A 27619-nucleotide genomic window follows, 5' to 3' on the forward strand; every position below is an offset into this window, starting at 1 on the left:
AGAGGAAGGGAAGCAGGAATGAAAGAAGGAAGAGTAAGGGATATTATTAGGCTCAGTAAAATGTTGTAATGTGTGTAAATAGTGTCTTAAACTAGAGGACAGATTGAAAATAAAGAAGCAGCAATACATGAAGAGATAATGAGCAAAACTAATGAAACGTATGAAACACATCAGATTCAATTAATTCTACTAATTCTGAGCAGGATTGTTACAGTGAAACAACATTAGTCAAAATGTTGAAAAATCACAGACAAAGAGAAAAATCTTAAAAGTCCACTGAGAATGCACAGTGCCTTTAATACTGACATAAACTGGATGCTGTAAAGAACAATATTTCATAGGAACCTGGAATGTTAGGTCCATGAATCAAGACAATTTGGAAGTGGTCAAACAGGAGATGGCAAGAGTGAACATCAACATTTTAGGAATCAGTGAACTAAAATGGACTGGAAAGGGTGAATTTAACTCAGATGACCATTATATCTACTACTGTGGGCAAGAATCCCTTAGAAGAAATGAAGTAGCCATCATAGTCAACAAAAGAGTCTGAAATGCAGTACTTGGATGCAATCTCAAAAATGACAGAATGATCTCTGTTCATTTCCAAGGCAAACCATTCATTATCACAGTAATCCAAGTCTATGTCCTGACCAGTAATGCTGAAGAAGCTGAAGTTGAATAGTTCTATGAAGACCTACAAGACCTTCTAGAACTAACACCCAAAAAAGATGTCCTTTTCATTCAGGGGACTGGAATGCAAAAGCAGGAAGTCAAGAAATACCTGGAGTAACAGGAAAATTTGGACTTGGAGTACAGAATGAAGCAGTGCAAAGGCTGATAGAGTTTTGCCAAGAGAACATGCTGGTCATAGCAAACACCGTCTTCTGACAACGCAAGAGAAGACTCTACATGTGTACATCCCTAGATGGTCAATACAGAAATCAGATTCTGTATTCTTTGCAGCCAAAGATGGAGAAGCTCTATACAGTCAGCAAAAACAAGACCAGGAGCTGACTGTGGCTCAGATCATGAGCTCCTTATTGCCAAATTCAGACTTAAATTGAAGAAAGTAGGGAAAACCACTGGACGATTCAGGTAGGACCTAAATCAAATCCCTAATGATTATACAGTGGATGTGACAAATAGATTCAAGGGATTAGAGGTGATAGAAATATGGACAGAGGTTCTTGACATTGTACAGGAGGCAATGATCAAGACCATCCCCAAGAGAAAGAAATGCAAAAAAGGCAAAATGGTTGTCTGAGAAGGTGTTACAAATAGCAGAGAAAAGAAGAGAAAGGAGTGAAAGGCAGAGGAGAAAAGGAAAGATATACCTGTTTGAATGCAGAGTTCCAGAGACTAGCAAGGAGAGATAAGAAAGCCTGCCTAGGTGACCAATGCAAAGAAATAGAGGAAAACAATAGAGTGGGAAATACTAGGGATCTCTTCAAGAAAATTAGAGATACCAAGGGAACATTTCATGCCAAGATGGGCACAATTAAGGATAGAAATGGTATGGACCTAACAGAAGCAGGAGACATTAAGAAGAGGTGGTGAGAATACACAGAAGAAATATACAAAAAGATCTTCATTACCTGGATAACCATGGTGGTGTGATCACTTACCTAGAGCCAGACATCCTGGAATGCGAAGTCAGTGGACCTCACAACAAACAAAGCTAGTGGAAGTGATGGAATTCCAGTTGAGCTATTTCAAATCCTAAAAGATGGTGCTGTGAAAGTGCTGCACTCAATATGCCAGCAAATTTGGAAAACTCAGCAGTGGCCATAGGATTCAATAATCCTATGGCCAAAGGATTCAACTGGAAAAGTCAGTTTTCATTCCAATCCCAGAGAAAGGCAATGCCAAAGAATGTTCAAACTGCTGCACAGTTGCACTCATCTCACACGCTAGCAAAGTAATTCTCAAAATTCTCCAAGCCAGACTTTAACAGTATGTGAACTGTGAACTTCCAGATGTTCAGTCTGGATTTAGAAAAGGCAGAGGAACCAGAGATCAAATTGCCAACATCCATTGAATCATCAGAAAAGCACGAGAGTTCCAGAAAAACATCTATTTCTGCTTTAATGACTATGCCAAAGCCTTTGACTGTGTGAATCACAACACAAACCATGGAAAATTCTTAAAGAGATGGGAATATCAGACCAACTTACTTGCCTCCTGAGAAATCTGTATGTCAAAAAGCACCACTTGGAACCGGACCTGAAACAATGGACTGGAAAGGAGTACGTCAAGGCTGTATATTGTTACCCTGCTTATTTAACTTACATGCAGAGCACATCATGTGAAATGCCAGGCTGGATGAAGCACAAGCTGGAATTAAGATTGTGGGGAGAAATATCAATAACTTCAGATATGCAGATGACACCACCCTTATGGCAGAAAGAGAAGAAGAACTAAAGAACCTCTTGATGAAAGTGAAAGAAGAGAGTGAAAAGGTTTGCTTAAAACTCAACATTTGGAAAACTAAGATCATGGTATCCGGTCCCATCACTTCATGGCAAATAGATGAGGAAATAATGGAAACAGTAGCTGACTTTATTTTCTTGGGCTCCAAAATCACTGCAGATAGTCACTGCAGCTATGAAATTAAAAGACACTTGCTCCTTGGAAGAAAAGGTGTGACCAACCGTAGGCAGCATATTAAAAAGCAAAGACTTTACTTTGCTAACAAATGTCCGTCTAATCAAAACTCTGGTTTTTTCTGTAGTCATGTATGGATGTGAGAGTTGGACTGTAAAGAAAGTTGAGCACTGAAGAATTGATGCTTTTGAACTGTGGTGTTGCAGAAGACTCTTGAGAGTTTCTTGGACTGCAAGGAGAACCAACCAGTCCATCCTAAAGGAGATCAGTCCTGAATACTCATGGGAGAAAGGACTGATGTTGAAGCTGAAACTCCAGTACTTTGGTCACCTCATGCGAAGAGCTGACTCATTTGAAAAGACCCTGATCCCGGGGAAAGATTGAAGGCGGGAGGAGAAAGGGACAACAGAGGAAGAGATCGTTGAATGGTATACCGACTCTATGGACATGAGTTTGGGTAAGCTCCCAGAGTTGGTGATGGACAGGAAAGCCTGGCACGCTGCACTCCATGGGGTTGCAAAGAGTTGGACACGACTGAGCGACGAACTGAGTGACTGAAACAGCAGAAGCCATAAACAACAGAATGACATTTTTAAAGTACTGAATGGAAGAAAACTTCTAACCTATAAATCTATACACAGCAAAAATATCTTCCAAAAATGAAAGTGAAATAAAGATGTCTTCAGTCAAACAGAACAATTTGTTGCCAGTGCATCTGAACTACAGTAAAAACTAAAGGAAGTACTTTAGCCAGAAGTATAATGATTCTATTGGGAAACAGAAATTTAGTAAGGAATGAAGAGAACCAGAATAGACATATGTATCATGTAAGATAATTAAATATTGATAGTACCAAAAAAAACCCCACCTAATCTCTGTTGAGTTAAAACAATATTTGCTTAATTAAAATATATTATAGCAGCAATGCAAAAGGCAGAGGGATAATTAGAATGAAAGTGTTGCAAAATACTACTCTTATTGGAGAAATGATAAATGTGGGTCATTTATTAGATTACAAAGACAAAGTTTGATGTTATAATGTCACTATAATTATTATAAACTACCATGTTAATAGAGAAAAAAGATTAATAGAGTATTTGGTTAATTCAAAGAAAAAAGGAAAGTAAAAGAAACATCAAATAGATGAGAAATAGAAAATTGATATTAATATTAAACACGGTTGTATCGGTCTATAAGTTAAGTATAATTGGACCAAATGCCCTCTTTCATAGAGTAAAATTATCATACTAATTTAAAACAAAATCTCAAAATGTGTTTACGTGATGCATTTTCAGTACAGGGTTATGAAAATCACTTGGGATGTGACTCAAGTGATACAGGAATATGGGGGATTTAGGAAAAAAATAAGTAAAAGAAATAAATCAAGCCTTCAAGTAAGAGAATTTGCTTTTTTATCAGTTGTAAAAAAATATTTACCTTCTCCCAACAAACTTCAAATAAGCAGTAGGCTTAGATGGTTTTTATTTGTGGCGTTTACCAAACATGTGAAACTGACATACAGACGGAACAGACAAAGAAAGCATGCTACCCAATTAATTTGATGCAACTAGTTAATTTTGAACCCACAACTAGACAAGAAGAAAATGAAAAAATAATAGAACCAACCTCATTTCATTATTACATTTGTACAAATCTTTTTTTAAACAGATGTACAAATCTTAAATTCAAATCCAGTAATGTAAAAGTAAAAATACTTCATGACCAAATAGAAGTTATCTTAAAATTCTAGGAATGATTTTGAGTTAGAAAATATATTAATGTATTTCATTGTATCTGTACATTAAATGAGAAATAGTTTGTAATTGTTTCAGTAGATGTGGAAAAAGCACCTGATTAAAATTCATCAATCATTAATGATGAAAGAAAGCAACATAGCTTAGTGAACTGGAAATAGAGAGCTGCCTTGACTTAATAAAGGCTGTATATCTAAAGCCAGAAGAAAACATTACATTTTAGCGTGACTCTTTAGAAGCATCTCTATGAAAGTCAGATGAGATAAGAATGCATACTCTATTGCCATCTACACAGTAAGTCCCAAATAATGCCAGAAGACAAGGGAACGATAAGAGGTATAAGGATCAGGGAGAGGCAACTTTCCCTGTTGTTTTATCTTTTTTCTTTCTTTCTTTCTTTTTTTTTTTTTACAGACTGTATAATAGAAAATTTAAGAGACTCTACCATTTAATTATTAAACTTACAAGAGTTGGGACATGATGTGGAAAGATATTATACTAACCAATCATAGCTATTAAAAGAAATGCTTTAGTTAGTGTAATATCAATAATATGATTGATAAAGCTTAACTGCAACAAAGTTAAAATACCATAAGTAGTAAAAAAAAAAACAAAGTTAAAAGAGAAACTCTAGGTGAAATTATTTGCAACATGTATGTCAAAAAATTTCTTTCCGGATTATATAAGTATACTGCACATAGATTCTTTTTAAAAGACACCTCAATAGAAAAGTGACCAGAGGAGATACAGTTTGGAAAAGAAAAACTCATGTCCAGTGACTTTTCAAGTATTTTTTAAAAGGGGAAATGGAAATTAAGACAATGAGATACTGTTTCTTGTAGGAAATTAAGTGGTGATGAGGGAAATGGGAATTTACACATTTCTGATGGCAGTGTAAATTGATGCAGCCCCCTTGGATAGTAATTTGGTTGTTACTAGCAAAATTTAAAATACGAATAACTATGACCCCTCAAGTCCACTTCTAAATAATTACTTTAGAATAGGGGTTAGCAAACTTTTTCTGTGAAAGGACAGCTAAGTAAACATTTTAGCCTTTGTAGGTCTAATGATGTCAGCTGCAAATACTCTGTTATTGTAGTGCAAAAGAAGTCACATAATACATTAACAGATGAATGGGTTCAAATAAAACTTTATTTGTAGACACTGAACTTTGAATTTTATATCTTTCATTTGTCATGAAATAGTCTCCCTTAATGTCTTTTTAACCATTAAAAAATGTAATAGCTTACAGCTATTACATATAGAAACAGATGACAGGTCAAATTTGGTCTATGGGCTGGCTATAGTTTGCTGTGTTATAAAGCATCTTGCACATGTAGACAAAGCAGCCTGGAAGAATATTTTATGCAACATTATTTCTAACAATAAATAAAAGCAGATGTCCATCCATAATGGAATGTCTAAGTAAAGTGAAGCATTTTCGTATTATGTGTGTGTATACATGTGCTCTTTCAGAATTTTCCACAGTTTATTGTGATCCACACAGTCAAAGGCTTTGGCATAGTCAATAAAGCAGAAATAGATGTTTTTCTGGAACTCTCCCTTTTTCCATGATCCAGTGGATGTTGGCAATTTGATCTCTGGTTCTTCTGCCTTTTCTAAAACCAGCTTGAACATCTGAAGTTCACTTGTCATTTGTTGTCTTCTTATAATAGCCATCTTGACAGGTATGAGGTGGTATCTCACTGTGGTTTTGATTTGCATTTTCCTGATGATTAGTGATGTTGAGCATCTTTTCGTGTATCTGTTGGTTCTCTATATGTCTTTGGGCTTCCCTGGTGGCTCAGTGGTAAAGACTGCCTGCAATGCAGGAGACCCGGCTTCGATCCCTGGGTTGGAAAGATCCCCTGGAGGAGGCCATGACAACCCACTCTAGTACTCTTGCCTAGAGAATGGACAGAGGAGCCTGGCAGGCTACAGACCATAGGGTCGCACAGAGTCGGACACGACAAGCAGCTAAGCTATATGTCTTTGGAAAAATTTCTGTTCAGGTCCTCTGCCCATTTTTTAATTAGGTTGTTTGTTTTTTTGATGTTGAGTTGTATGAGTTCTTTGTCTCTTATGTTTTGTTATCTGTTTGAATGTAGAATATAATTTATTAATTAAACTATGAATATTCTGCATACTTTCATGTATACATATATATTTAAGCAAAATAAAATGACTAGAACAACACACATTTATAACTTCAGTTATGTGTACCTACTAGATGCAGGCATGCTAAGTTGCTTCAGTCACGTCCGATTCTTTGCAACCCATGGACTGTAGCCCTGCAGGTTCCTCTGTCCATGGGATTCTCTAGGCAAGCATTCTGGAATGGGTTGCCATGCGTTTCTCCAGGGGATCTTCCCAACCCAGTTGAATGAACCTATGTTTCTAACATCTCCTGCATTGGCAGACAGGTTCCTGAGAAGTGCTCAGTAATTTTGACAGGATTTCTTCTGACTAACTGCTATTTTAAAATTGCCTTTGACTCTACAAAGATTATTCCTTATGAATATACACATTTGCTGGTTTGGAGAATTTCTGCGAAGTCTGCTTACCTGATAAGAGGTCCTTCAGTGAGAATTAGAGCTTGGTTTTCCAGGATTTCGTTATACTCACTTTACTAAATTTCTTGGGAGGTATTCTTTTTTAACTGGTATGTGATCTTTTTAAACTGATGTTCTTTTTTAACTGATATGCTACCTAACTGCATGCTGATGGTAAAAAAGATGCATGTCAGCAGTTGGGCCATAAGCTCATGTAACCTTATTTCTCTTGGGAGTTAACTTTCTGTTCCCTACCTCAATGATGTTTCTTTCCCCAGCTCATTATCTTCCATGTGCTTCTTTAAAGTAGGTAATAGCCAAGGCTGTGTCTTTGCTTGCAAGGTTGTAATTTGACAATTAGAAGAATGGTGATGCTGTGAGTGTGGAAAGTGAAAGTGAAAGTGGAGTAGCTCAGTCGTGTCCGACTCTTTGTGACCCTGTGGACTGTAGGCCACCCGGCTCCTCTGTCCATGGGATTTCCCAGGCAAGAGTACTGGAGTGGGGTGCCATTTCCTTCTCCAGAGGGGGAAGATGCATTAGATTGTTGTGTCATTTCTATATAACCTGTCTTCACAAAAATAATCTTCAGTGACTCTTGGGATGTTTTGGAGTTGTAATAGCATTTTGTGTTTGTCTCTATCGACCAATAAATTTGAGTTGTCTTTTCCCTTAGAGTGTCTTTAAACTTTCAGGAATGTCATAGGGCTGCAGGTTTGTCAAGTATATCTCACACAACAATATGTGTTGGCCATTATACGAATGCTTGGGTGTTTTATTAATGCAGTTTAGGAGTGGAAATTTTTCTGTGCCTTTTTTCCCCCAGCAGGATTGTATTAAGAAATTAACTTGATTTCTTTATATACTTTTAGTTTCAAAAAATTCTTTTAGTTGCTCATGTTCAAGAAGTAACACTAACTTTGGCTAGCTTCTGTTTCTGGTGTGTTTAAAGAATTTCTTCCTAATGATTTTACAGTACCCTACATCATGTGTCTTGAATTATTTATTGATGATCCTAATTTTTAGTTTGTGTCTGGTAGAGCACAGTGTGTCTGTTTTTCTGTTCTTTTTGTTGGGTGTATTTCTAGTGTTTGAAAAGATGCTTTAGTCTTCTGCCCACAGTAAACTAGGCCATCTTATACTTGAATAATCTAATCTCTATATGGCAATATGGAATAATACCTCACCTTTTTCTGAATTAGAGGTGACCTTATATGTGGGTGCATTAATAATTTTACAGTGTTATTTTAAGAGTGCTGGATACAACAGAGGAGAAAGATTTTTGAGGGAACTGGGCATTTTGAAAGAATAAAAAGAACTCAAAACAAACAAACGTTTGTAAAGACTAACTTTGTGGGTTTCAGAATTTTGCCAGCAGAATTTTATTTACTTTGGCAAAGGATTTGGACAATATTTTAATTGGATTTTGATTTAAGATGGTAGCGTCACTGTATTGTATCTACAATTCTTCTGTAGTGTAAGCAAATTCCATTCCTATTGTTTTTTTTAAAAGAAACAGTAAAGTAAGAAAAGGAATGTATAGCTTTTTGCATGCAGAAACTACTCTTTTTAAAGTAGATGTCTTAGTGAAGGATCTTGGAAAGAGATAATAGAAAAATATATCTTAAAAAAAAAGAAAAATATATCTTTTTAGGAGGAACTCAAATGTTAAATAAAAGGAATAATGAGTAGCTTTAAGAAAGAGAACTTTACTGTTTTGCAAGAGAAAATTCCAGGTTTCCCTTAGAATGGTAGCCATGTATAGATTGGAATTAACATTGATCGTTTTCTTAGTTCCTGAATTCTACTGTAAACATGGACTACTTGCTAGGGCCCTAGCTACTAAAGATAGGAGATATGGGGTCTAGAAAGTGGGGGTGATTTGACTTAGGTGAGAGTATTGGGAAAGCGTTAATTCTGAGGAAATAGATGATAGTTTGCAAGGAAGGAGGAGGTGTCCCTTGGAGTCTTGGTAGTGAAGGGAAACAAAAAAGCGACTACACATAGGGGTCCAAAGGAGATGAGAGGGGGGAAAAAAAAGGACAAATTCTGTTCTCACCACTACCACAAAAAGTACCATTTATTAAAAAGTCTATACTTTATTGTAGCCACAGAGGAGGGTGCTGTTGAATGGAGAGAAACCTAATAAGCCAACTTATCTCCTTTCTTCCCCCATCACAAGATAGCTTACTGTATTGCTGCATCTAGAAAAAACAATGCAGATGCTTTTCAGTAAAAACAGAAGGCAACATCCGTACAGAGTTACTATAAGAAAGCAGAAAACTAAAACCAAATCTTCTAAACACGCTCACTACACAGAGAATGAGAGGAAAAATAAAGAAAAGAAAGGCACAAAAAAGGAAAACTAAGATAAAAGTCAAAGTGTTAGTTGCTCAGTTGTGTCCAACTTTTTGCAATCCTATGGACTGTAGCCCTCCAGGTTCCTCTGTCCATGAAATTTTCCAGGCGAGAATACTGGAGTGGGTAGCCATTCCCTTCTCCAGGGGATCTTTCCAACCCAAGGATCAAACTGAGGTCTCCTGCATTGCAGGTACATTCTTACCGTCTGAGCCACCAGGGAAGCCAAGATATAATACTCAAATATAAATAACTTACATTACGCAAGCAATTGCATTATGAAAGAACTCCATGAATCAGACACTTCAAAACTCACAATTGAAATGGACAATGAATAGAAAGATGTATGAAATAGGAGCTGACTGAACTCTGGAAAGAAAATCAACAAAAAAAGACAAAAATCATTTCACAAATGAAAAGTAAATTACAAGGTACCCAAGGTAAGATAGATATTACCAAAAGTTCAGTAAGAGACATAAAGACTAGAAATGAAAAAAAATCATGAAAGTGAAATTGAAATAAGATAGATAAAAGGCTCAGAGAGAAAGAGAAGATCCAATATATTTAGATCAAGACATTGAACTAGAAAAATAAATGGGAAATGAACAGAAATAATATTTAAAATTATAATAAAACAAACTTTCTAAAACAAAAGGAGACTTGCATTTCCATCTTGAAAGGGCCCCCAGGTACCTGGGAGAATTGATTGATCTAGAACTCTTAGCTATATCCTATATATTAGTATTAGACTTTAAAATGAAAGAAAAAGACCACCTGAGCCTTCAAGCCAAAAAAATAAAAAAAATAGTTTTATTTTTTAAATAAATTAAAAATGAGAGTAATTAAAATAGGAATAAAATCAGTTTGACATCACACCTTTAGCAATATATACATAGCAAGAAAATGATGGACATTTTCAAGAAATTCAAAATGAGTAATTTGTTGTGGGATTGAATAAGTAAAAAGGTCAAAATCCATAGTGATAACCAATATTACTTGGGAATTGCACTTTGAGTGACTTTTTAAAAAATGCTGCAGTTATTAAGAAAATTTTCAAGGGTATTCCCTAACGGTTAGGACTCAGTGCTTTCACTGCTGGGGTCAGAGGCGTGGTGTGATCCCTGGTTGGGGAACTAAGATCCTGAAAGCTGCGCAGCTGGGCAAAAACAAGAAAAAGAAAATTTTCAAACCTATCATTGGTTGATACATGCTGAAGTGTTTAGATGAGACCTATCATGATATTTGCAACTTTAAAATGGTTCATAAAAAATAAAATAAGGAAAAAGAAGTTGAAATTTTTTGCAACAGCTACTTGTCATTTTTTAAAATGTTAAAATGAATTGTTAATATTAGATTTCTAATATTTTTGTATCTTTTATATTGATTGAGAGACATTTTATGAGTAAAATGAATTCCAATTTATATGTTATTACTTTGTATTTTTAGAAGAATTTTTCATATTTCTACTTACTCTTAGAATTACTTCAGTGATCTTATCTACACTAATTTTTTCCCCAGCAGATATTTATTGAAACTTCTGGTGCCTTAATCAAGGCAATAGCACCAAACTATACTGAGTAGTCATTGTATTCTTTCCTATCACAGACATACAGTAAAAAAAACAACCCACAAACATTCCAGTTTCACTTAGAAATATCCTTAATGAGGAAGGAAAATTTTTTAATGAATTATTTATCTTTTTATTGTTGAGTTGTAATATAGTTTTGATACCATTATTTTTTCAGATGTATCAGTTCAGTTCAGTCGCTTAATCGTGTCTGACTCTTTGTGACCCCATGGACCGTAGCACCCCAGGCCTCTCTGTCCATCACCAACTCCTGAAGTTTACCCAAACTCATGTCCATTGAGTCAGTGATGCTATCCAACCATCTCATCCTCTGTCGTCCCCTTCTCTTCTTGCCTTCACTCTTTCCCAGCATCAGGGTCTTTTCAAATGAGTCAGTTCTTCACATCAGGTGGCCAAAGTAATGGAGTTTCAGCTTCAGCATCAGTCTTCCAATGAACACTCAGGACTGATCTCCTTTAGGATGGACTGGCTGGATCTCCTTGCAGTCCAAGGGACTCTCAAGAGTCTTCTCCAACACCACAGTTCAAAACCATCTAATTCTTCAGCGCTCAGCTTTCTTTATAGTCCAACTCTCACATCCATACATGACTACTGGAAAAACCATAGCCTTGACTAGATGATAAAGTAATGTCTCTGCTTTTGAATATGCTGTCTAGGTTGGTCATAACTTTCCTTCCAAGGAGTAAGCGTCTTTTAATTTCATGGCTGCAATCACCATCTGCAGTGGTTTTGGAGCCCCCCCAAAATAAAGTCAGTCACTGTTTCCATTGTTTCCCCATCTATTTGCCATGAATTGATGGGACCGGATGCCATGATCTTCATTTTCTGAATGTTGAGCTTTAAGCCAACTTTTTCACTCTCCACTTTCACTTTCATCAAGAGGCTTTTTAGTTCCTCTTCACTTTCTGCCATAAGGGTGGTGTCATCTGCATATCTGAGATTATTGATATTTCTCCTGGTAATCTTGATTCTAGCTTGTGTTTCTTCCAGCCCAGCATTTCTCATGATGTACTCTGCATATAAGTTAAATAAGTAGGGTGACAATATACAGCCTTGACATACTCCTTTTCCTATTTGGAATCAGTCTGTTGTTTCATGTCCAGTTCTCACTGTTGCTTCCTGACCCGCATACAGACTTCTCAAGAGGCAGGTCAGGTGGTCTGGTATTCCCAGATGTATGATTTGCAAAAATTTTCCTCCATTTTTTGGGTTTTTCACTTTCTTGGTAGTGTATTTTGAAGCACAAAAATTTTAAATTGGATATTATTTAATCTATTTTCCTTTTGTTGCTTGGTGTATGTTTTGTATACCTAAAAATACAGATAGAGCTTTAAAAGGTGGTATATTGTGAAATGTTTAAAAATAATGTGGGTTATTTTTGGTCAGTGAATATTTATTTTATTTTTAATTGTATACTCTAATATAATTTGTGAGGGCTACCATAACAAAGTACCACAGACTGAGTGCTTAAGCAACAGAAATTTATTTCCTCACAATTCTGGAAGCTGGAAGTCCAAGATCAAGGTGTTGACAGGATTGTTTTCTTATAAAGCCTCTCGTTGATTTATAGATGGTTAAATCTTCCCCTGGTATCTTCATGAGGACTTTGTCTTTATCTGTGTCTACCTCCAGAACTTTTTTCATCTTTTAATACTGGAATTACTACCCATTAGTAATTCCCCCTTCTCTCCTCTTTTGCTCCTGGAAACCACCCTTCTATTTTCTGTCTCTATAAAGCAATATTTTAAGACAGTTTTTTCATCAATAGTGAGCGTCTTCAAAGTTCCTCCAATTAATTATATTTATGCTAATCTGCAAAGTATATATAAACTTTTACCTATCTAAGAGGTCTTTTAAACTCTTATGTACAAAATTTTGTCCTTATTTGTATATTTGCCTTTTTATTGGGAGAGATTCCAGATTTCTCATCATCAGATTTCTTAACTAGAGATTTATACTAGTCTTGTTTATTTTTCAAGGTAATTCAAGGTTTCAGTTTTTAAATTTAAGTTGATAAGGTGATGTTTACAGGAATAAAAGGTAATTGAAAGTTTAAATGTGTTTCAGTCTTGCTGTTTTAAAATCTAATGTTTATTTGCTATTTTGTAAATGTTGATACTTTTTTAAGAACTTTTTTTGTAGTTTTCTTCATTTGGGGAGATTTTATTCTTACTCTGCACTTTACTCTTTTATACCATCAGGTATGTGTTGTGTCAATTCTGCATCTCATTGAAATATAAGTATTAAAATATTTTCCATATAGAATAACCTCTCAGAGAGTTATTATTGTCTTTATTTTATTCATATATTCATTCAGCAAACATTTATTGAGTCTTCATTATATGGTAAATAGTGGCTATACAAAGAAGAATAAGACATGATTTTTGTCTTCAAGGTGGTAAAAAAAAGCACACCTAAGATCTAAATAAATTACTATATTTGAAAGAAGAGTAAATAAAAAGGGAGCTTTGATTGGTCCAAATAGGGAACAGAATGAAGAAAATCAGAGTCATGAGAATACAAGGCCCACTGGCAGGGGACCAGTAGATGGGCATGGCTGAAACTGTTAATTCGGACGTAGAGGAGGAGTTGCTGAAGATGAGGCTTGAATAGTTGGAGCCAGGTTTTGAAGACCTTTAAAAGCATATGCAGTGAACATGGAGTTCTTAAACATTTTTAAGTCTCAGAGTGAAAGACAGGATGAGACTATTATGTGATGTTAAGTAGTCTTATTAAATAGTAATTTTATGCAATCTGAATGTATATATGGTTGTATCATTTAAAAATTATCCTTAGATTATTTTTCATAGATTATTGACAAATACTGCTTATTTTACAATCTCAGATATATATATTTTTAATATAGTTCATATTTGATATGTTTAAGTATTTGCCATATTTACAAAAATATACTTTAGCTTTGTATTTTTTAATTTCTTTTTTCCAGCTATAAGAAAGACCAGATGGTTGAGGAACTAATGGAACCTCTGAAATACGCTGAACAACTTCCTGTAGCTCAGATAATACACCAGGTTTGCTTTCCATTTTTATTCTTTTGAAAGAAACAAGATTTTTAATCTCTGAAAAGTAATTGCTTTTGTTAGGTTTTTCAGAATCAATGTGCTGTAGCTGAAAGGCATTCCAGGCTGTCTAGCCCTATTTAGACTCCACCTCTTACAGTTGGAAATCTCATTCAAAGCGCAGTATTAAAAGGCTACTTGCTGTTTAACAGTAGAATTATTGCTTATATAAAATACAGGGTAGAATCAGAATTATCTTTTGTGCATTACTTAACAACAAGACAATTTCAGAGAACTTTCATTTGAACCATTGTATATGGTACTTGTTAATGACAAAGAAAATGCTGAAAAAATATCATTTGGTATAATTTCTTTGAGTAGCTAAAATGAGAAAGAAATCTTTCCCTACTTCTTCCACCCCACCCCATTATCAACCTTTGTAAAGTGTAATTCTAAATGTCATATGGGTAGTTTTTTCATTTCCAATTATAATGACTCTATCATCCCTTCTACATTACTGTAATCTTAGAGAAGGCAGTGTGGTAAGTTTTTAAACTTTGATTTTGTACTGTAATTCTGACAGCGTATAAAGTCCTCCCTGCTAGACCAGAATCTAAGAATTTTAAAAGAGGTTTGTTGATGAGAGTTATGGCCTATAGACCTACCATATTTATCAGAGGCTATAGATTATAGGAAATATTAAAAGCCCTTAAACGTCAGAATTTGTCAGAATTTTCACAAATGTTAATTACTGTTGAGTCTTTCCGTATGTCTTTGCCAATCAAAAGAATTTTTATTTAGCAGATACAGATTGATTATGAGTACCAGGTTGAGTTTATTAAAAGAAATAGGCTTTTACTTTAAAATGTTGGCTATATAGATCTTTTCATGGATGTTAAAATTGAATATTAAAATTCTATGGGAAATTACAAAAAGTGGTCTAAAATTTGCCCACAGTCTATCTGTGGTTGGTAATCAGGTCCAGTTATATGTCAGGAATTCCCTGGTGTTGTCAGAGCTTAAATGACCTAACAGCCTGCAAATGTCACATTTAAAATTCTGTCTTCATGCCTGACTCTCAGCATAAATGAATTTAACAGCAGAGCAGGCAGCAAGTCAATATGTTCTTAACAGTAACAGTGAGCAATGAAACAGTTTGTGGTTTGTTCAGAATAGGTAAATAGAATCTGTGCACAACACTTCACCTAGAATAAAATCTAAAATAGGAAACAAGAGTTAACCTTTAAGATGGTTGACCAGATGAAATGTCAGTCATATTTTTATAGCGTGAATGAACCAATAAACTGCTGTTATATACACTGTGTGAATTCAAAGATGAAAAACTTTTACCCTGGTCAAAATTTTTATGATGATATTCTTGGCATTATAAGAAGCTATATTAATTTTAACACTGAATTATAAACAATTATAATGAAATTTTTATAGTACCTGAATTTATAAAATTTTTATTTTAAGATTCATGGTAGGAATTTCTTTTTCTTTATATTGAATAACATTAATTTTGTTCTCAAGGGGTAATCAGGAAAGATCATTTTTCCCCTTATTTCCCTTTATTGACAATACTACAAGTTTGAAACTGTTACAATTGTCTGTCGAGTATGTTGCTAGGAGTTCACTTATAAGTGAATTATTTGAAAGCCATTTTTTCCCCTAAAAGAATAGTAATGTATATAATAATTAGGTGCAGCCAATCCCATAAAACTTCAAAATATGTAATATATCTGTATTATAGTGTTATTGAAGTATATATTTAACCTCCACCTATAATAGTGTGTTTTTGTACTGTAAGTAACTGTTTTTCTTCTCATCTTGAGTCATGCTTTACCTATCTCTGTTTTGGAGTGTGTGTCATTCTTATTTGAAATAATGTTATTTATTCACATATCTTATCCTCTGTGTGCCCAGTCATTTCAGTTGTGTCTGACTCTTTGCAACCCCATGGACTGTAGCCCATAGGCTCCTCTGTCCATGGCATTCTTCAGGCAAGCTTACTGGAGTAGATTGCAATTTCCTCCTGCAGGGCATCTTCCTGAACCAGGGACCAAACCCATGTCTCTCGAGTCTCTTATGTCTCCTGCCTTGGTAGGTGGGTTTTTTTTACCACTAGTGCCACCATATCTTCTATTTGATTGTCTTTCTGGATGTCCTTGATTTCTTGATATTTTTTTCAGCATCTTGTCTTGTGCCATGTTTGCATATGTCTGAATGGATGGAGATATATACGTGTGTGTGTGTGTGTGTGTGCAATGGTATAGTGAGAGCCAGAGCATCTCTTTTCCCTACCACCTAGGCATCAGAAGCCAGGGCACAGTTTAGAAAATGAGAGAGGAGGAGCCAGGCACAGGGCTTAACATGAAGAGCAACTCGAGAAATACCAGAGAGTGAGAGAGAGGAATGTATTTCAGTCATTTGAGTAATTAATTTCTTGTTTATATTACTTAAACTGTGTGTTACAATGAGGAGATAGATAAGATTTCAATATTGCCATTTTATACTGCCAAATTATTTACTTTTTTTAGGTGTCCTAGCATACATGATTGCACATCTAGGAAATCCAAGACATTCAAGTTATAAGCAGTAGAAGTAAGAAGAGAATCTGGTGAGATAGTCAGACATAAGATGAATAAAACTGGTGCTTCTTTATATTTACAATAACTACACAAAATGGAAATGGGAAAAATGTTCTTTCACAATGAAGGGAACTATAAAATACTTAGGAAGTACATTTGGCAAGTAAACTATAGAACTTACAGCATAAGAATCATGGAAGCATACTACGTTTCATAAGCAGAAAGTTATACCAAGTATTTGATGGGGCAGGGAACTTAATATCATAAAGTATAATTCTCCCAAATTAGCAGTTCTAATTAGAATAGAAGCAAGTTTTTTTTTTTTAATGTTAGAAAAAGAAAATGACCACATAGTTCATGTGGAAGAACAAATATCTAATAATAGACAAAGAAGGTATATAAAAGAAAACATAGCCTCTTGAATCATATAAATATGTATGGACAAAGGAATAGATAAATAGATTAATGGAATACAATGAAAGGCTGGATTTCAAACATTATTATAATTCATAGTAAGAAATACATTTTACATACATTGATGTATGTATGTGTTAAAAATTAGAAGTAAAAGTTTTATGAAACATTTACCCTCAGTACATGTGATGCACATTATTTTCTTTGTTTTCTTTTCAGTGTCAAATAAAACTTAACTGAATTGATTTCAAAAGCAAACAGTCCCGATCTGTGGCTTGAAAAAACCCTGAATAGAGAATTCAAAGAAAAAAATTTATGAGATTTGATCATTAAATATATATGATTAAGATTATAGTATTTCAATAGGAAAACAGCTTAATTTCAATTTCATACTATGTAATATAAAATAAATTTTGTATGAAGACTTAAAGTAAAGTAAGATTTTAGAAGAAAGTTTCGGCAACTGCATTTTTAATCTAAAGTAGGAAAGAACTTCTTAATGAACACAAAAATGTAGGAGATATGTTTGGCTCCATAAAAATTTAGTATTTTATATATCAAAAGATACCACAACATTAAAACACTAAGGTTAGAATCAAAATAAGATCTTTGCAAAGAAGACAGTAGTGAATTGGTTAATATCACAAATACAAGCAGAATTCTTGAAAGTTTATAAAAGACAAAACTCAGTAGGAAAAAAAAGACAAAAGAAATGAAAAGCAGATGAGAGAAAAACAAACAGAAATGGCTAGTGAGTGAAAAGAAAGCCTAAAACTCATTAAGGAAGTGTACACATTACAAATTAAGTAAAATTATTGTATGCCCATCAAATTGGCAGAAATTAAAATCACATGTTGGAAAACAGTCTGGCAGTTTCTCAAAAGGTTAAGTGTAGATTTACCATAGGACCCAATGATTCCAGCCTACATATGTAAAAACATGTATCCACACAAAAACCTGTACGTGAGCGGTCATAGCAGTATTATTTATAATAGCCAATAATTGGAAACATCACAGTGTTGATCAACTAATGGACAAATAAAATATATCCATACAGTGGGCCATTATTCAGTGATTAAAGGGGAATGAAGTACTGATACCTGTATACATGGGTGATCCTTGAAAACAGTGTGTTAAGTAAAAGTCTATCATAAAAGACCACATGTTGTATGGTTCTGTTTGTGTGAAATGTCTAGAATAGGCAGATCTATTATGGGTTGTCTAGAATGGGGATGAGGTGGGGGAATGAGGAATGACTTCTAAATGGGTATAGGGATTGTTTTTTTTTGAAGTGGTAAAAATGTTCTAAACTTGGTGGTAAGCATGGCAATTGTTGTTGTTAAGTTGTTAAGTTATGTCCAACTCTTTGCGACCCCATGGACTGCAACATGCCAGGCTTTGCTGTCCTTCTCTATCTCCCAGAGTTTGCTCAAACATACATCCATTAAGTTGATGATGCCATCCAACCATCTCATCCTCTGTCATCCCCTTCTCCTCTTGCTTTCAATCTTTCCTAGCATCAGTATCTATTCGGAGTCAGCTCTTTGTATCAGGTGGCCAAATTATTGGAGCTTCAGCTTCAGCATCAGTCCTTCTGATGAATGTTCAGGGCTGATTTCCTTTAGGATTGACTGCTTTGATCTTGTTGCAGTCCAAGGGACTCTCAGGAGTCTTCTCCAGCACCACAGTTCGAAAGCATCGATTCTTCGGCGCTCAGCCTTCTTTATGGTCCTGCTCTCACATCCATATGTGACTATGGAAAAACCATAGCTTTGACTATACAGACCTTTGTCAGCCAAAAAACATCTCTACTTTCCAAGTTTAGGTTAGGTTTGTCATAGCTTTTCTTCCAAGGAGCAAGTGTCTTTTAATTTCATGGCTGCAGTCACTGTCTTCACAAATTTTGGAGCCCCAGAAGATAAAAATCTGCCACTGTTTCCATTGTTTCTCCATCTATTTGCCATGAAGTGATGGAACCAAATGCATGATCTTAGTTTTTTGAATGTGCAGTTTTAAGCCAGCTTTTTTACTCTCCTCTTTTCACCTTCATCAAGAGGCTGTTTAGTTCCTCATTGATTTCTGCCATTAGAGTGGTATCATCCATATATCTGAGGTGGTTATTTCTCCCAGCAATCTTGATTCCGTCTTGTGATTTATCCAACCTAGCATTTCACATGATGTACTCTGCACAGAAGTTAAATAAGCAGGGTGACAGTTCAGTTCGTTCAGTTCAGTCGCTCAGCTGTGTCCGACTCTTTGCGACCCCGTGAATCACAGCACACCAGGCCTCCCTGTCCATCACCAACTCCCAGAGTTCACTCAAACTCATGTCCATTGAGTCACTGATGCCATCCAGTCATCTCATTCTCTGTCGTCCCCTTCTCCTCCTGCCCTCAATCCCTCCCAGCATCAGGGTCTTTTCCAATGAGACAACTCTTCACATGAGTTGGCCAAAATATTGGAGTTTCAGCCTCAGCATCAGTCCCTCCAATGAACACCCAGGACTGATCTCCTTTAGGATGGACTGGTTGGATCTCCTTGCAGTCCAAGGGACACTCGGAGTCTTCTCCAACACCACAGTTCAAAAGCATCAATTCTTCAGTGCTCAGCTTTCTTCACAGTCCAATTCTCACATCCATACATGACCACTGGAAAAACCATAGCCTTGACTAGACAAACCTTTGTTGGCAAAGTAATGTCTCTACTTTTGAATATGATATCTAGGTTGGTCATAAATTTCCTTCCAAGGAGTAAGTGTCTTTTAATTTCATGGCTGCAGTCACCTTCTGCAGTGATTTTGGAGCCCAAAAAATAAAGTCTGGTACTGTGTCCAATGTTTCCCCATTTATCTGCCATGAAGTGATGGGACCAGATGCCATGATCTTAGTTTTATGAATGTTGAGCTTTAAGCCAACTTTTTTCACTCTCCTCTTTCACTCTCATCAAGAGGCTTTTTAGTTCCTCTTCACTTTCTGCCATAAGGGTGATGTCATCTGCATATCTGAGGTTATTGATATTTCTCCCAGCAATCTTGATTCCAGCTTGTACTTCTTCCAGCCCAGCGTTTCTCATGATGTACTCTGAATATAAGTTAAATAAGCAGGGTGACAATATACAGCCTTGATGTACTCCTTTTCCTATTTGGAACCACTCTTTTGTTCCATGTTCAGTTCTAACTGTTGCTTCCTGACCTGCATATAGGTTTCTCAAGAGGCAGGTCAGGTGGCCTGGTATTCCCATCTCTTTCAGAATTTTCCACAGTTTATTGTGATCCACACAGTCAAAGGCTTTGGCATAGTCAGTAAAGCAGAAATAGATGTTTTTTCTGGAACTCTTTTGCTTTTTCGATGATCCAGTGCATGTTGGCAATTTGATCTCTGGTACCTCTGCCTTTTTTAAAACCATCTTGAAAATCTGGAAGTTCACGGTTCACGTATTGCTGAAGCCTGGCTTGGAGAATTTTGAGCATTACTTTACTAGGGTGTGAGATGAGTGCAATTGTGCAGTAGTTTGAGCATTCTTTGGCATTGCCTTTCTTTGGGATTGGAATGAACACTGACCTTTTCCAGTCCTGTGGCCACTGCTGAGTTTTCCAAATTTTCTGGCATATTGAGTGCAGCACTTTTACAGCATCATCTTTCAGGATTTGAAATAGCTCAACTGGAGTTCCATCACCTCCACTAGCTTTGTTCGTAGAGATGCTTTCTAAGGCCCACTTGACTTCACATTCCAGGATGTCTGGCTCTAGGTGAGTGATCACACCATCGTGATTATCTGGGTCGTGCAGCTCTTTTTTGTACTGTTCTTCTCTGTATTCTTGCCACCTCTTCTTAATATCTTATGCTTCTGTTAGATCCAAAGATGATATGGACCATCTTTGCATGAAGTGAGCCCATCTTTGCATGAAATGTCCCCTTGGTATCTCTAATTTTCATGAAGAGATCTCTAGTCTTTCCCATTCTGTTGTTTTCCTCTATTTCTTTGCATTGATAGCTGAGGAAGGCTTTCTTATCTCTTCTTGCTGTTCTTTGGAACTCTGCATTCAGATGCTTATATCTTGCCTTTTCTCCTTTGCTTTTCACTTCTCTTCTTTTCACAGCTATTTGTAAGGCCTCCTCAGACAGCCATTTTACTTTTTTGCATTTCTTTTCCATGGGGATGGTCTTGATCCCTGTCTCCTGTACAATGTCACGAACCTCCATCCATAGTTGATCAGGCATTCTGTCTATCAGATCTAGTCCCTTAAATCTATTTCTTACTTCCCTTGTGTAATCATAAAAGATTTGATTTAGGTCATACCCGAATGGTCTAGTGGTTTTTCCTACTTTCTTCAATTTAAGTCTGAATTTGGCAATAAGGAGTTCATGATCTGAGCCACAGTCAGCCCCCAGTCTTGTTTTTGCTGACTGTATAGAGCTTCTCCATCTTTGGCTGCAAAGAATATAATCAGTTTGATTTCAGTGTTGACCATCTGGTGATGTCCATGTGTAGAGTCTTCTCTTGTGTTGTTGGGAGAGGGTGTTTGCTATGACCAGTGCATTCTCTTGGCAAAACTCTATTAGCCTTTGCCCTGCTTCATTCCATATTCCAAGGCCAAATTTGCCTGTTACTCCAGGTATTTCTTGACTTCCTACGTTTGCATTCCATTCCCCTATAATGAAAAGGACATCTTTTTTGGGTGTTAGTTCTAAAAGGTCTTGTAGGTCTTCACAGAACCATTCAACTTCAGCCTCTTCAGCGTTACTGGTTGGGGCATAGACTTGGATTACTGTGATATTGAATGGTTTGCCTTGGAAACGAACAGATATCATTTTATCGTTTTTGAGATTGCATCTAAGTACTGCATTTTGGACTCTTGTTGACCATGATGGCTACTCCATTTCTTCTAAGAGATTCCTGCCCACAGTAATAGATGTAATGGTCATCTGAGCTAAATGCACCCATTCCAGTCCATTTTAGTTTGCTGATTCCTAAAATGTCGATGTTCACTCTTGCTATCTCCTATTTGACCACTTCCAATTTGCCTTGATTCATAGACCTAACATTCCAGGTTCCTATGTAATATTGCTCTTTACAGCATCGGACCTTGCTTCTGTCACCAGTCACATCCACAGCTGGGTATTGTTTTTGCTTTGGCTCCATCCCTTCATTCTTTCTGAAGTTATTTCTCCACTGATCTCCAGTAGCATATTGGGCACCTACCAACTCAGGGAGTTCCTCTTTTAGTATCCTATCATTTTGCCTTTTCATACTGTTAATGGGGTTTTCAAGGCAAGAAAACTGAAGTGGTTTGCCATTCCCTCTCCAGTGGGCCACATTCTGTCAGACTTCTCCACCATGACCCTCCCATCTTGGGTGGCCCCACACGGCATGGCTTAGTTTCTTTGAGTTAGACAAGGCTGTGGTCCGTGTGATCAGATTGGCTAGTTTCCTGTGATTATGGTTTCAGTGTGTCTGCCCTCTGATGCCCTCTCATAACACCTACCGTCTTACTTGGGTTTCTCTTACCTTGGATGTGGGATATGTCTTCACGGCTGCTCCAGCAAAGCGCAGCCACTGCTCCTTACCTTGGATGACGGGTATCTCCTCACTGACTGCCCCTCCTGACCTTGAACGTGGAGTAGCTCCTCTCGGTCCTCCTTTGCCTGCTCAGCTGCTGCTCCTTGGACGTGGGGACAGTATACAGCATTGATGTACTCCTTTCCAGATTTTGTACCCGCCTGTTGTTCCATGTCCAGTTCTGTTGCTTCTTGACCTGCATACGGGTTTCTCAGGAGGCTGGTAAGGTGGTCTCGTATTCCCATCTCTTGAAGAATTTCCCACAGTTTGGTGTGAATTGCACAGTCAAAGCTTTAGCCTAGTCAGTGAAGCAGAAGTGGATGTTTTTCTGGAATTCTCTTTCTTTTTCTATGATCCAACAAGTGTTGGCAATTGACCTCTGGTTCCTTTGCTTTTTTAAAATCCAGCTTGTACATCTGGAAGTTTTTGGTTCATGAACTGTTGAAGCCTAGCTGGAAGGATTTTGAGCATTACCGTGGTGGCATGTGAAATGAGTGCAGTTGTATGGTAGTTTAAACATTCTTTGGCATTGCAGAGCTCTGAATATATCAAAACCATTGCATCTCAGTGCAGTGATATTTGCAGCAGTCTTGCTTTTGGCCACAACAAATTGGAAATGATGTGAATGCCCCTCAGCATAGTTGCTTTATAGTGTGGATGATTTTCAGAAGTCACAGTCAGTAGAGCAAATACATGTTTTCTGTATTTTCTTATCATTGGATTTATTTTTTTTTTAAATCAACCTCTTATCCCTCCTCTTCTTTCAGCCTAATGGTAGAAAATTTAGTCACTCTCACCTAGAGTTTTCTTCCTTTTCCACTCCTTCCTGGTATGATGGAATCACAGCTTAGGTAGTAGTGGGTAGTGACATGGCTTCATGGTACTGGAAGATTCAAGGTGTTCCTTCCTTGAGATGTAGTGTTATATTGTATAGGTTTGGATTGGTATCTTCTTTTCTGATAGCTGCCGAGTCAGCCAAGTGCACAGTACACCTGTTAATGCTTTATATATCGTCTCTCCACGTTGTTGTATAGCTCTGGCAGTGTTAAAGGAAGAGAACAGAGTAGATGTCATTCCTTCCTATTCCTTTCCTCTGTTCTCTATCCTGTTTTGACTTCCTCACTTCTTTTTGCCCCCTTTCCCCCATTTTCCTCTATTTCGTTCTTGTAAACTGAAGTTATTTGAATTCTCCCAAATGTTGTTGAGTGGTGTTAGTATTTTCATTGGAAATTGAATTAAGTGTAGTGTCTGATACATAGTAGACATTGGACATAGTAGACACTGGAGAAGGATGGTGACCTTTGTTGAATTTAGGAGTCTTTGACATGCTGACTAAGAAGAAATGTAAGTGAAGGGTTTTCTAAAGGTCACAAAAAGAGTTTACTGCAGACTATTTATGACACTTGGGTTCCTTTCATGACCAACAGTGGTAGTATTTATTTAATGTTTCTGAGTAGGTAGGCAAATTGTAGGTTTCATTATATTAACAATTCAGACAATCTAGTGGTCTTGCAACAACAGCAGGAAAACCCATAAGTTGCATGGGATAGTGTAAATTGCAAATACTGATGAAAGGACCATTATTTTATGTGAAAATACAACTAATCCTCTTAAAGATTTATAAAGTTAGGACATAAAATATTGTGAAAAATAGAAAAACACATACAAAAGAAAGTGGTTTGGTTAACCTTGTGTGCTTATGTTGATAATTTTTCTTTTAGGAAGATTAGTTTTTCTTTTAATCTGTTTACTAGGAAGACAGGTACAGAACTATCTCACTGAGACATGTATGGAGAGATGTGGATGATTTTCCTATATAAGTAATTTCACATTTATTTCAGAGATGTTAATTTTACAATTAAACCACTTTAAAAAATAACTTAAATTTACTATTAAGATTTGAAATATGTGACTATACTCTGGTACTTTTGTGGAAAGTTTGTATTTTTTGTTCTTTGTGAAAAGAATTACATACAGATGGGTTAGAAAACATTTTTCTTTCTTTCCTGTTTTTAATTGGTAGGTTCGTGTTACTTTAATTTGTAAACATAAAAAATAGATTAGCACCATGTAGAGTTTATTGAATTATAAAATAGTGACAAGCAGGGATTAAAAAAAAATAGACACAAGTTTTTGAAAAATTAATATGTAGTTAAGAGTAGTATAAGCTAGAATCAAGATTGCCAGAAGAAATATTAATGACCTCAGATATACAGATGACACCAGCATTATGGCAGAAAGCAAAGAGGAACTAAAGAGCCTCTTGATGAAAGTAAAAGAGGAGAGTAAAAAAACTGGCTTAAAACTCAATATTCAAAAAAATAAGATCGTGGCATCCAGTTCCATCACTTCATGGCAAATAGATGGGGAAACCATGGGAAAAGTAAAAGTTTTATTTTCTTGGGCTCCAAAATCACTGCAGATGGTGACCGTAGCCATGAAATTAAATGACGCTTTCTCCTTGGAAGGAAAGCTCTGACCAACCTAGACAGCATATTAAAAAGCAGAGACATTACTTTGCCAACAAAGGTCCGTCTAGTCAAAGCTATGGTTTTTCTGTAGTCATGTATGCATGTAAGAGTTGGCTAAAGAAAGCTGAGCGCCAAAGAATTGATGCTTTTGAACTGTGGTGTTGGAAAAGAGTCTTAAGAGTCCCGTGGACAACAAGGAGATCAAACCAGTCAATCCTAAAGGAAACCCCTCCTGGATATTCATTGGAAGGACTGACGCTGAAGCTGAAGTTCCAGTACTTTGGCCTCCTGATTCAAAGAACTGACTCATTTGAAAAGACCGTGATACTGGGAAAGATTGAAGGCAGGAGGAGAAGGGGATGACAGAGGATGAGATGGTTGGATGGCATCACTGACTTGATGGACATGAGTTTGAGCAAACTCCAGGAGTTGGTAATGGACAGGGAAGCCTCGCATGCTGTAGTCCATGGGGTTGCAAAGAGTTGGACACGACTGAGTGACTGAACTGAACTGAGCTAGGAGTAGTATATCAATCTCAAACACAATTGTTACTAATCTTCCTTTTTTAAAAAAGTGATATATTTTAGAAATGTACTGGAAAAATGAAAAGATCAGTAATGAATGTATAATTTACCATAACACTTTTTCTTTAGTATCATCTAGTTAGGTATGTGTTTTATTTTTTGAAATTTTGTGTCAAGAATCAATTTTAGTTAGCTCTGCCAGATATTAAAATATTTAGGCTTGTACTATTTAGGTATACAAAGTGGTACTGATAAAACAATGTAGGTAAGTCCTAAGTGCAGAATAGATCTGAGCAGAGTAGATAATATAAATCACTTAGCTAGCCTAGAAACCCCACTATGCATTTGGATTATATAAATGATAAAGATGACACCACAAATCAGTGAGAAAATAAAGAATTGTTCAGTAAATGATGCTGGGACAGTTAAGTCTTTGGGAGGGGCAGCAGAGACTAGATTCTTGATTTATAACTTTTGGAAAAAGTAGATGCTAATTGGATTATAGATCAATGCAAAAAATGAGACCTGTCAAAACTATATATTCGTAAATATTTTTGATAAGGAATTTCTAAGGGAAAATCATGGCAAAAGCTTTAAGGAAAATCAATATATTTGACTTTGTAAAAATATAAAATTTATGTACATCAAAACAAAAAGGCAAATATCAAAGTGCAAAACTATTTTCCTCACAGAATTGACATCTTTATATATAAAGAGCTTTTACAAAGTGATAACAAACCTAACACTCCAGTGGAAAAGGAGCAAAGAACTTCATACAGACAGACCTCATACATACAGACAGACCTGAAATAAAAATAACTAATAAGCTGACAAAAACATTAATATTCATTAATGATCTAAGAATTATTCATCTCAACCTTAAAAATTAAAAAAAAATTTCCCATTTAAATATCTCTTACATTAGCAAAACTATGAAAAGTAAGTAATACTCAGTAACAACAAAGCACATAAACTATTGGAGAGGAGTGTTAATTGGTAGGGACAGTGTGGTAATTTTTACTAAAATTTATAAATTATGTTTATGAGCTATTTAAACATGGCTAATTGAACGCATGTCTATTCTCCTTCCTGAAAAACCCTACCCAAATGACAGTAAAGATATAAAAATATATAAATACCGTAAAACAAAGAAAATGGAGGAGTAGAAAATAGCAGATGAGAGGCACCAAAATTGGAAGAAGAAAAGAAGAAAATTAGTTGAATAAATGGTAATCAGCTTAGTGGAGTGGACAAGCTATACCCTAATTTTCATCATGAGGGAGATCTCTGAGAACAAGCCATTTGTATTGTAGAACCTGGGAAAGCAGACACCAGACACCTCAAAGGTTGTGTGCAAAGAAGAACTCTCTGTGCCCTTCTCCTGTTTAATTTACAAAACACTGGTGTCAGGCTTATATTCTATCAGGCAGAAGACTGGAGAGTTCCTCCCTGAAGATACTGCTGCTGCTAAGTCGCTTCAGCCGTGTCCGACTCTGTGCGACCCCATAGACGGCAGCCCACCAGGCTCCCCCGTCCCTGGGATTCTCTAGGCAAGAACACTGGAGTGGGTTGCCATTTCCCTCTCCAGTGCATGAAAGTGAAAAGTGAAAGTGAAGTCGCTCAGTCGTATCCGACTCTTAGCGACCCCATGGACTGCAGCCTGCCAGGCTCCTCCGTCCATGGGATTTTCCAGGCAAGAGTACTGGAGTGGGGTGCCATTGCCTTCTCCAACTAGCCTAATAGAAAAAAAATGGTGTATTGTGACATTTGCAGGACCCCAGTTAACAGCCCAGTCCCAGTCTGTTCACCTCATTGGTAAGCCCCGTGGTTGGTAAGTGCTGTTAATGCATAAAGTCTTATGATCAGTGTGTTTTATTTCCTTACTCTTGAGATACAACCAAGGATCATTAAACTTTTGGAGAATTCTTTATTATGGAAGGCAAAGCTCAAAATAAGCAAATGGATAAAGGGAACTTAGCAAATATAGACAAAGACAGGAATAGGAGAAAACAGTACTAACAGCAACCACTACTACCACCACCATTTCAGAAAGCTGCTGCTGCTGCTGCTAAGTCGCTTCAAAGAGAAGGTATTTTATTTAGGAAGCAGGGTGAAAGTGAAGTCGCACAGTTGTGTCCGACTCTTTGCGACCCCATGGACTGCAGCCTCCCAGGCTCCTCCATCCAT

General features: G+C 36.4%; 1 protein-coding gene across 1 annotated transcript in view; it reads left to right on the forward strand.

Annotated features, from left to right (window-relative positions):
- Positions 1–27619, forward strand: part of PIGK (phosphatidylinositol glycan anchor biosynthesis class K) — a 140414-nt gene that overhangs the window by 73308 nt on the left and 39487 nt on the right. The window contains exon 10 of the mRNA XM_027536849.1: positions 13801–13885. Coding sequence (XP_027392650.1) covers positions 13801–13885 — 85 coding nt within the window. The remainder of the gene's footprint in view (positions 1–13800; positions 13886–27619) is intronic.

Source organism: Bos indicus x Bos taurus, chromosome 3 (genome assembly GCF_003369695.1).
Source record: "Bos indicus x Bos taurus breed Angus x Brahman F1 hybrid chromosome 3, Bos_hybrid_MaternalHap_v2.0, whole genome shotgun sequence".
Classification (NCBI taxonomy): Eukaryota; Metazoa; Chordata; class Mammalia; order Artiodactyla; family Bovidae; genus Bos; species Bos indicus x Bos taurus.